This window comes from Athene noctua, chromosome 12 (assembly GCF_965140245.1).
Source record: "Athene noctua chromosome 12, bAthNoc1.hap1.1, whole genome shotgun sequence".
In the NCBI taxonomy this organism is placed as follows: domain Eukaryota; kingdom Metazoa; phylum Chordata; class Aves; order Strigiformes; family Strigidae; genus Athene; species Athene noctua.
Genome location: NC_134048.1, coordinates 5,054,349 through 5,066,112, shown reverse-complemented (window position 1 = coordinate 5,066,112; position 11,764 = coordinate 5,054,349). Strand labels below are relative to the sequence as shown.

Sequence of the window (11,764 nt, the reverse complement as noted above, 5' to 3'; positions counted from 1 at the left end):
ACAACTGTACGCTACTGTGGTCCCTGTGAAAGTGGTAAAGGGAGAGAACAGTCATTTAGATGAAGGTGGTGTGTCAGAAAGTACAGCACACAGCCCGGGAGCAAAGGACAGGAGCAAACGTTTCAAGAGATGAGAAATTTCTAGAAAAAGCAAAGCTTGCGTTAGTGCACAGGAAAAATTTAATTGGAATCCAGCTTGACAGCATGCAGTTATGAAACTAGAAAATCTATTTTTTTCACCCCAAACGGTGGCTTTTGTATTTGCTTTTTTCCTGGGTACTGGGAGTGCAGGAGAGGAAATCGTGAGGTTGGCATTTACTGTCGGGGCTCAGAGCAGTTTGAGGGATTCCTTGTGGTCACTGGTCACATCCTGGAGTCATATGTCGCCTGTAAAAGGGGAACGTTACTTCCGTGAGCGTCTCACCGCGGGTAGGTCTGTAACAGTTGTCCCGTGTGTTTTAGAGTTGCAGAAATTTGCATGTGCAGGAACGATGACCCTGCAAAGTTTCCCGTGCTGTTAGAGCCGAGCCAGTCGCTGGCCGGAGTGTGCACAAACAGCGTGGAGGAGGCAAATGTGCTGTCACGGCTGCTTGTGTTAAAAGTTCGTTGCCCCTTTATCTGGAGCAAACTCTTCTCTGGGACAGCTGGTACTGAAAGGTAAATGAACAGATTTGATTTGAATGTCTTTAGGGTTTTAGGACTTTTGTGTGCCTGTGGAGGAAAGCCTATGGAGCAGCTGCTCTGGCCTTGATGTGGTGTGGATGAGGCAGGGGGAGCTTCCTGCTCCAAGCAACGTGATAAGCTTATTTATTTTCACCTTGAGATATAAAGCAGTAATGTAGTAGAAGGCACTTGAAAATGTTTGCTGTGTAGCAGTGAGGTATCACTTATGACCTAAAGATACGGGATGAGCTTAGAATAACAAACTTCCAATGCTGATGGAAGACAATGATTAATTATGTCAAAAGAAGATTTTAAAATAAAATGGCCATTTACCTTTGTTATTAAGCTTTGGTTCCTTAGAAATACTTAAAGACGTTGTTTTCTGCCTGCTTCTCCCTTCGCTGTAATTGTAATACTGACTGCAGTATTTCCTTTCTGTGGTGGGATGTCCTGTCCAGAGCAGACTGAAAGAAAGTACTAAGTGGAAAGTAAAAGGTTGGAGAAGGTGAACTCTGTAAAAGCAAGCAAGCAAGCAAAAAGAAAATCTCAAACCCACCCCAAAAAACAAAGCAAACAAAAAAACCCTCTCCCAAGCCATCAGGAAAGTAACTATTTTTAATTATAAAATTAATTAGTAAATGCTAGAAACTTCTTAAATTGCTCTGCCATAGTAAATATTTTCACATTTGCTCTAGTGTGAAAGAAACAAATGCAAAGGAATGACTTAAATCTATTTAAGGAGTTTCTTCATGTTTAATGTTCACTGTAGGAAAAGTACAGAAGCTGAAATCCAGCCGTGGCTGTCAGTTGCCAGCTGTCGGATGGAACTGCTGCACCAAAGTACCTGTGGCTGCGCTTCTCATAGTGGGTCCTCTGGTGCAAAATCCTCACTTGAAGTGTTGATTTTAATTTTAATAACATCTAGGTATGGTAACACTTAAAAACAACATTCCAAAGGGTGTAATTAATAAAATAACAATGACTGTGATGTCAAATGTTACTCCTCTCCTGTGCTACTTTTTGCTGTTACCAGAAGGCTGAAACTAGGTATCTTTTGGAAACATTTTGCTTTTTTGCCTCAGTATCTGTTGGTAGGTTCCTCCCACATTAAGACTGTGTAATTTGGCACAGAGTTAAGAGTTAATGTTCAAACACGGTAAGTTACTTCCTTTCTAAAGCTCTCCATTCTTTGGCCCATAACCAAACAAGGGCTATTTAGCACCTTGCCAGCAAGTTTCCTGTTTGGGAAACTGTTAACACGAACTTTATGGGCGCTTTTCTTAGCGAAACATGTTTTTATGTGCACTTGTTGTGAAATAACAGCTATTACCAAAAGCATACATCTGATTCCCTTAAGTCTGGAACTCTGCAGTAATATTCACATTGTTTCTTGGGAGCTGCCTGGGGGGTTAAGGTATAATAGGCTGGGAATAAACCCCAGCTGCCCGAAAAACTCACACAGTTGCATTTCTCCTGAGACTGAAAACTTGCTTGTATGCTGAGAAAAACCACGTATGAGTGCCATCTGGGGACTTCTGCCAGAACAGGCGCTTTGAAGTGACAGCCTGAATCGTCATGTGTAACATGGAGAGGGAAAATGGCATGTCCACCTCAGGAATAAGCTTGCTAGAACCAAATAACTCTTTTTTTTTCAGGAGCTTCTCCCTTACCCCTCTTCTTGAGCAGCAGCAGAACTGGTTTTCCTGCTAAATGCATGGGTTGGAAAAGTAGAATTGCACCCTGAGGCTAGCGTTGTCATTTAGTTAGGCTGACATCTTGTGGAAGCCTTCCTAGTGTATTAAGAACAACAAATAAGCTAATTTTACTTGATGTACATGTGGGCTGTGTGACTTTCTTGTGCTGTGGGCTTGGAGGATGGCAAGCCCTGGAGTTGCAGAAGAGACTGAGGCACCCGGGATTTGCAGCCGCACATGTGGCACAGTGCAGAGAGCTCACCTTTCTGCTTGAAGAAATGATTGTGTTAATTTTTGCTGGACGTTAGCACGTTGCTGCTTTTTTGCTAAAAGATAGTCTTTGTGCTGTATCAGTAAGGCTGTGAGGCAAAGGAGACGAGCACAGACATGCGGCTGTAGCATTACCATGCACATACTGTCACTTGGATGTGCTACCATTGAGGCTGGGTTAGCAGTGAGCCCTGAGAAGTGAACACACAAGAAAAAGGCATGTCCAGGGTGATACATCATCAACAGACATGTCCAGCTCTTCTGGCTAGCTGCAGAGGTCCTTCGGGTGAGGGCGGTGGGACGGATGGGACAGGGCACCATAGGTCGGGTGTCGCTGTCTTCCTGGGAGCGAAGGACACGTGTGCTGCAGCATAGCATGGTGACTGTCACCTCCCTGTCTGGCAGCTCTCTGCACCTGGCACTGGTTGCACATTTTAATTCCTCCTTGTGCTAGGATGAGTGCAGGAGCCAGCTTTCCCCTCTCCCTGGACACTGAGGGGAGCATGGGGCCACTGCAGCTGCAGCCTGGCTGTGGGGAGGGATGTTGGGGTGGGAGCAGCATGGAAGCACAGGCATCTTCTGGTTTGGGTTCTTGCTGAACCCCAGACAATGCCATGCAGCCCCCGTGCTTTGGCCAGCTGTGGGCTTGCCATGGGAGTCTCCTTCCTGCTGCAGACCAGCGTGTAGTCCTGCTTCCTAAACCGTCAGACCTTAGATATGAAAACACTGCTGAAATTCATGTTAGTCACACTTTGCTGCTTAACCTTCCTGGTCTTGAATCAGCACTGTTATATCTGGAATTTGTTTGCAGCCATTGTATTGTGGTAATAGAGGGGTGTGGACGGTTATCCTTCGTAGAGATGCAATTAGGCTAGGTGTCAAGGCAGAAATGAAGCATGTGACAAACTCAATCAGAGAATTAAATTTCCTGCCTCTCCACGAAGCACCGCTCAGTAGTGGCGTGCTGACGTACAACTACCTTTGCCACTGCCTGCCCAGAGGAAGGTCTGCCAAACACTTGTTTTTCACTTATTAAATCACTATCATTAACCACAATGCTGCTTGTTGTACAAACAGCTCAGAAGACAATTTCACAGATTACCTGAAGCAGAAACCTCTCTTCAAACTCCTTTTGTTAGGTGATTGTGTGCTGGGCAGCAGGCAGGGCAGTGGTGGCTCTTGGTCACACAGCGGTGGCACATCTGGCTCGCATCTGGGTGCTGAGCTGGGGAGGAGGGATGCTGGGCTCTGCAGGGGTGGTGGGTGCACTATGAGGGCTGGTGCCAGACAGGAGGCACTATTTCTCTCGTTAGCTCTGTGGTCTCTGCTTAATTTAAATTGGTGATGAACCATTGAGATTATAGCAAAATATCACAAACTTCTGTTGTTAAAAACATGGCTTTTTGAATAACTCATTGTAATATGTGTGCTGCTGATCCTGGTGGCTTTAAGACAGCATTCATGCACCACCACCGTGCTCTGTTACCTTTTTAATTGGGATTAGCTTTTAACATTAGTATCTGTAGGGAAAACTCACTTTGGTTTGGTTTTTTTTGTTTTGTTTTACTTCAGATGGTAAGCCTACAAAGGGAATGCTTTGTAACAGAGATGGTTGTAACAGTGATTCCACTTGCCTCCCTGTATACAAATCCCCTTTCTTTGCTTTAAGCCATTAAAACAAACCCTAGTGCGGATAGCTGTGTGAGCTGGAACAGCGAGGATGCGACAGTGACTACTTGTATTGCTTTCCAAGCAGGGTAGCAGTGATGGTGGAAGAGCAGGAGGTTATGGGGGATGGGGGAAACAAGCGATTTTTAACACCAATTCTAGCCTCTTTGATAAAAATGTGATTCGATTTAAATTTGCACTGTGGCTAAATTTATTATCCGTGATACTGGACAGAGCTGTGATATCATAACTGCAAAATGACATGGTCAACATGACCCTATTAAATCTACCAAATCTATTAGCTGCTTACTGACTGCAGAGCTTGTGATTCCCTCAGCAGAGTTTTGTGCTGAATATCTGAAAATCCTATTAGTAATCTGAATATTCAGGCTTTGGTATTGTGAGTCCTCCTAATCCCCTGGATAAGAGAAGCTGATAGCTAGGATCTGTTGTGCTGCTGGGTCATTAGTTGGTTTTCAGTGAAACTTTAGACTAGAAAAGGGCAATTTTTTAATAGTAAGGGTAATTGGCTACTGGAACAAATCACCCAGAGGTGGTTAACTGTCACTTGGAGCCTTTAAAACACAATTTATTACTTGAGAGACTAGCTCAGAACTTGTTGAGCTGTAGAGTAGAACCAATAGGTAAAATTCATGGGGCATGCGGAAGCCTGGACAAAGTGATTGTTGTGGTCAAGGATGATCTTCAATGTTTGTATGTGCCCTGGAGGGCTCCTGCGGCTGCAGGCTGTACAGCTCTTCATGCGCTCTAGCCACCACTGTCCCACTAGCTGCCTCCACCTGGACCTAATGGGGCATAATTGTCCCCACAGGTAGTGTTTTATTTTTCATTTTATGCAAAAAAGGTCAAGAAACTTCAGATGGGCAGAATTTGACATCCTTGTCTCTGGGCCAGGACCTTGGTTGCCTGTTGTGATTTAAGATGTTAATGACAACAGGTCTCTGTAGCCACAGAGGTGTGGGCGTCCATAGCATTTGTCCTGTTCTGCCCCACTGCACCATTCCTAACGAAGGACCCGGGTTAGTAGTGATATGTGCTAAATTGTTAAATTACCGCAGCTAAATTAGCAGAGCGTTTTATGTTACAACCTTCGGAAGGAAATTCTGTTAGTATTTTTAATGAGCTTCTGTACTAAAATTTCTGAATGCCAACAAGGTGGAAACAAACTGGATCTGCCTTGCTAAAGTCTAATGGGTTTAGATTACACAGCTCTTTCTGCGCTAATATGTGGTGTAGCTTAATAGGAATGGATCAACAGTATGAAATTGGTGCTGCTTAGGCTCTAATGTGTGCATTGCATGCTGAAAAGCCTGAAAAGGGCATTTTACATAGGACTGGCTATGGTCTGGCCATACGAACTGAATGTCCGTTAGTGGAAGCCATCTCTTGGTTCTCCTCTCACCCGAAAACCATCTGGTCCTCATGCACTGAGGCTGTTCTGGGCTGTGAAGCCAGGGAAAGCAAAGTGGAAGCGATGGGTGGACTCACTTCAAAAGCACGCTCCTGCTTCATGTTAAAATGGTAATGTAGGGGCACCCAGGGAGAAGTAAAATGGCACTTCTTGGAATAGCTGAATGTTTGGTTTGCTACATAATAGATGAGTATGTATCTTAGATCCAAAGATATTCCTGGAAAAAAGTGCCCATGTGTACAGTGGGGGTGCCATGGGTTCAGTAAAGTAGTCACGTTGCAATAGGTGTGCTGGTGTGAAAGCATCAGAGTAAGCAGCTGAGACTAGGTTTACATCTCAGATCAGGCTGTTAGTTTGTGTAGTGCCAGGTAACAGGTTTCAGATTTTTGGGTGACTCACCCGCTGTCAGCATGCCCCAAGCTGCGGCCTGGGACAAAGTGACTGTTCAGTGCAAGCTGAGTGGGGACTTTCTAGCCTAACTGCGTTTTGGTTTTCATATCCACCAAGCATAGGAACAGCAAACTGTTCAATAAATAAGTAGTATTAACCATCACTTTATTTAGAGACTTCAGCTTTGACTTTTGAATGTGGAGTGAAGAACAGGCCGACAGTGGGTCTGCCAAAGGCTGTGGCATAGTCAGAATGAGCTTCTGGTTTTAATTTTGATCACTTCTCAATTACCTTTCATGATGAGAATCAAATTACTTGATCAGGGAGGTGACAAATCTTCAATAATTCATTAAATTATAATGACATTACAGCATCCTAATTTCTCTCCCCCCCACTCCCCCATTTGTTTAATTTTTATTTCTGCTGTAAAGTGGACTCCATGTTTTAAATTCAGGGGTGTTCAGGTATTTTAAACCAGCCTGTCATCTGGATAATTGATAACTGGCATACCCTCACTTTAGTGCTGCTAAATGGTTTTTCTTCTCAACAGGATAATTATATTGATCGTGGCTTAGAACTTCAAAAACTGGATTGTGGTTACATAAAGTGTGTTTCAAAACTCTAATATATGTTATACAGAAAAAACTTTTGACAAAACCAGACTATCACCATTATCTAACACTCCTAATTTGATACAAATTAGGATATTTTTGACCCAGTGTCTGCTTAAAAAAAGAGAGAAGTCGCCACTGCTGCTTGGCCCCTTCCTCCCTCTTTAACAACAGGGCTAATGCAAAACTGGCTGTATTGAACCGTGGTGAAATCCAGCTCTCAGCAGGTGGGCCTGGGTACTTACTTGAAATGTTGGATTTCATCCTGACAAATGTTTTGTAAGGATTTTACCTTTAAGATGATTGATTTTTGACTTTGGGCTGACTACTCTTCTGTGGTGGTTGGGTATGAAGGTGTGTAAGGGAGCACTGTTGTATCGGATGTGCCCTGTGGACAGCTTGCATGGTGCATGTTGAAGGCAATGTGTGAGATGTTTGTGTGCAATCCACTGGCCGTGGGCAATCTCAGCAGCTGAGGCTGTAGAAGATTGAGGGTTGAAGCAGGACTCAATGCAGTGCCAGCCGTGGGGTGGTTGACAGAGCCGGCAGAAAAGAGAAATAAAACTCTGAGGTTGAATATAGTCTCTGGCTGATTAGGATCAAAAAGATACCTAGATTTATGAAACCATCCTTTTCTTCTGAAAGCAAGCTGAAGAGTGTTAAAGGTCTTTAAGACGTCAGATGTTCCTGTACTGCCCAAACGAGCCAGGAAGAGAATGCTTTATCAGGGAGGTGGAGACTTCACTTCTAGTGTGCATAATCACTTAAGAAAAAAGAAGAAAAAGAAGCTGACAAAGTACTTGAAATGAGCAATACTGGTTTTACTCTGAGACACCGAAAATCCATTTACATCTTTGTTTCTTGTTTTTCAGGCTGGACGCAAAGAAAGAAGTGATGCGCTGAACTCTGCAATTGATAAAATGACCAAAAAGACTAGAGACTTGCGTAGACAGGTAATTAATATATTAAGTTAATGCTTGTTGAGGTAAATGAGTGTACTCCTGCATATTTGCCCTCTTGGAAATATGTTATCTGTTGGTTTGTTTCCAGTGGGCAGTGGGCTTGCCTGCTTGTGTTTAGTGAATTAAAAGCTAGAAGCTTCCAGTGCCTGGTTCACAGGGAAGCATGAGGTAGAAATGTAATTCCATGTTAACTGTGTAATAAAGATGTCGGATTCTTAATCATTCTCGTGGCAAAGAGATTAAAAAAAAACCCCACAACACCACCAAAAATACACACAGAATAAAACAAAAAACTCTACTTGCATTTTATGGATTTTGAACATAATCAGGTATGTTTTATAATTCTGACGGTATTCATCTCAGAGAGCCAATTTTCTTTGAGGACTGTATTTATGTAATATCAACCTTTTGTCCATTTAGTTTTTAAAGCAATATATTCCCCCTTTCAAGTAAATGTGAATAAGAATCAAGTTTGTTGAAAAATGTTTTTATTCTAGTAGAAAAACAAAAAAGCTAAATCAGCATGTTGTTTAATCAGCTGAGGGAAAGCAGTAAATTTAGTCAGACAAAACTAATATGGGCTGCTAAATCAATATTTGTGGCCAAACTGGTGACTTGCACTTATACAACTAATCCAGTTTTTTAAGGAGATTTAACTTAAATTGAAGCAAAAAGTCTATAGACAAGACTTAGTGCAGGGAAAGCCTTGGTCACACAAAAGAAAAAGGATCAACGACAAGAGTCCTTTAGGCTTTATGTATTAATACAGTCAAAGGAAAACAGCAGTGGAACACCACTGAAAAATAACTCATTCTTTTATTTTTATTTTAGCTACGCAAAGCTGTTATGGACCACGTATCAGACTCTTTTCTGGAAACAAACGTTCCACTTTTAGTATTGATTGAAGCTGCCAAGAATGGGAATGAAAAAGAAGTTAAAGAATATGCCCAGGTTTTTCGTGAACATGCCAACAAATTGATTGAGGTAAGATAGTACAAATTAAAATTAAATTATCACTAGTTAAATTAAGGCAAGACTAGGCAAAACACATTTTCCAATTCTGTTGAAACAAATAGCAAATTCTGCAATAAATTTGCTTTTAAAAATTTTATTTTAATGAATTTAAATACAATTTAATATTTAAATAATTTAAAATGTAAGCTTATCAAAAAGCAAGAGCTACTCTTACATAGCCCATGTAGTTTTAGACACACAATGGAAGTATATTATGTTGTTACCCTTATTTGATATGTTAATTAGAGATGGTGATATGAAATAAGGGAGACTGTGGCATGACTGTCTTGCTGTACAACTTGACCCATTGCTTGAAGCCTGGAGGGTTTTTTTTACTTTTCAGTAAAATCCCACCAAATATAAACAGGCCTTTTGTGTGAAGACTTTTAGAATGGAAACCTGCTTGCATGTGTGTAGAGAACAAACAATGGACAAATAAAAAAACTTGCAGTAATGACAAAACTGATCCTTGCCACCTTTTCTAATAAAAATCCAAAGGCTCTCAAACTGGTGTTACTAAAGCTAATCTGTGGGAAGATCAGTTTAAATGCGACCAGCCTGTCTTAACTAAAATGCATTAAAGGTCATTAGTCTACTATTAAGGGTAATAGTTTCCCAACAGGTAGTGCATTTACAGAGTTCATACCTGTATTGGTGGATACATCTCGGTAACCTCGTCTTCTTGCTGTTGTTTTCACATCTGAGTTTTGTGCCTGCTGATGATAAATGGCAAGGAACAAACATCTATAGGTATTGTTGAAGAAACATGCCACTAGGAATAAACTTCAAAAACTTGTGTGCACTTTGGTATGCTTTGAGGCATCAGCTGGTTTGTGTGCTTAACCTCAGCAGCTGCCTGGGAACTGTCAGATGCTGGTTAATGTCCGCTTGCTCTCTTGGCATCACTGTGTGTGATAGCAGAGTCCGTGTGTCTCCTAGGCTTCTTGGGAATACTTCCACACAACATAACAGGTTTAAATTACTCAATAATAAGACTTACTGAACATCAGTAAAAGTAGTTTCTGACTCTTGCTCACTGTATTTTTCTCACTTTTAAAGCTGATGGGGCTCTAAGTCCAGTGAGCAACTGCCCCATAGTCTAGGGTGCATCAAGCTAGCCCAGCTCTTCAGACTTGCTGTCTAAGCAGTGAAAATTTTATTGCTTCAAAGTTATCCATTCTTCGCTTTTGACCTGCCACGTTTCAGTACAAATGACATCTTCATACAGATTCAGTTATTTTGTTCTAAATTTTAAGGCGCTAATGTTGTTCGACAGAACAGCAGGCTGAAGGCAGTGCTGCTGTGCCCTGCTTGGCAGCAGGATACAGCTGTTCCACATGCAGTGGTGGGAACACTTTGAAGTGGGTTTTATCTAAAGCTTCCCTTCTTTGTGTTGCAAACCTAAAGTATTTAGAAAATTATTTTTAGGGCTTGTTTACAGGACAAGTTGACTAGCATAACAGTAGCAGTGCCTATTCTGCCATAGTTCTGCCACCTCTTTAGTGGTGTCCATACACGGAATTTATCAGCATAATTACAAAGGACTAATTGCTCTGCTTTGTCTATGAGTTTCTTTTGCCCTTGCTAGGTGGGCCCTTACTCCCTGCTCCTTCAGAATACGTGTGCCATCTAAAAAGCAATGAGTGTCTGTCCTCAGTGGCACGTAAGAGCGGTTTCTACTGACCTTACTTATGTGCAAAATGCCAAGGTGCAAATGAGTTTTACAGGACCTCTATTCAGCCAAACAGTCTGTCTTTCAAGAAAGACTATTCCCCTGGAAGTATGCATTAAACAATATTTCTGACTGGCATCAAAAGGTTCTGCTAAAATGATATGCTGCTGCAACAACTTTTTGAAGGCTGGCTTATTGCTTTTGCTGTCTAAAATGTAACTATAGCTATAGAGTGGCGTGATCGAGATGGCTTATAAACCTCTTCCATGAATGTAGATGGATTAATATATACGCTTAGCTTTGACAGAAGGGGAATAGTACTCCTGCAGAGCCCTTGTCTTGAGGGGCTAGAGAGCCACTGCGGAGTTGTATGTGATGTCAAATTTACTGTGAAAGAAGACAGGTCAGAGTGAGTTTCACTTAATGTCTCAGCATGTCTCTGCCAGAATGGAGAAGGATGTTTGCAAGTTCCCATATGATTCTGCTCTTGGGCAGAAAACTCAACGTCAGGTATCTGAAGAAACAATAAAAGATTGTGTAAGAGCAGAACAGAAGATGTTGCACTTGGTGATATGAGAAGTGATTGCTTCCACCTGTTTTCAGTGGAAGATAAGCGTGCCAGGGAGTTTATTGTAACTACCCTCAGAAATGCTGCTGAGTGACTCAAGGCATCAAATGTGACAAAACAGCTGCAGTGCAGAACGGAGCTGTGTTGTGTATCATGTCATGATTGACAGGCTTCTGTGTTTTAGATGCAGAAGAGAATGTGTCCTTTAGTGTTAAGTGATGGGTAAGAGACCTGCTTGGCACTAGGTAACTTGGAAAATCCCTATCTGAATAAGTGAGAAGTTTTACACCTTGGATTTAGTGCCCCTTTGTCCTGTGACCTGGAGAAATCAGTGCTGAACTCCTGGTGAACCAGCCACTAGAGGGGACTATAATTTTTTGTTTGTTTTGTGGGTTTTTTGACACTACACTGTTGCAGGTGTTGGCTAGACTGAGGAGTGGCAGTGATGCTTCTGCGCTGGGGTAGCTTGGGGAGCCTTGCTCCTGCAGTGCAGAGGTGTTTACAGGCCCTCCAAGTAGCTGTGAAGAGATGCAAGCGCATGATTTGGGTAATTTTATTTTGAAGCATTCCCTTGGCCTCTGAGTACTATCTGCTTTGTGGTTCCTAAAGTCTGGGCAGCCAAATTTGACCAAAAGGTACAATAACCACAAAAATCTGATTTGCCTACTGAGTCTGTATCTCCTACAGAAACCATACCAAAGCTGTGTCCCAAAGGACTTCCATCTAATTTGTTTCTCACGTAGTAAAATACTAACTCCCTTATCCTGCCTTTTGAAAACTGAGTAACGGTAAAATAGTAAAATGAGACTTGTCTCAGTTGT

General features: G+C 42.1%; 1 protein-coding gene across 1 annotated transcript in view; it reads left to right on the top strand.

Moving 5' to 3' along the window:
- CTNNA1 (catenin alpha 1) overlaps positions 1–11,764 on the top strand; it is a 117,887-nt gene that overhangs the window by 61,492 nt on the left and 44,631 nt on the right. The window contains exons 8-9 of the mRNA XM_074916513.1: positions 7,600–7,680; positions 8,521–8,673. Coding sequence (XP_074772614.1) covers positions 7,600–7,680; positions 8,521–8,673 — 234 coding nt within the window. The remainder of the gene's footprint in view (positions 1–7,599; positions 7,681–8,520; positions 8,674–11,764) is intronic.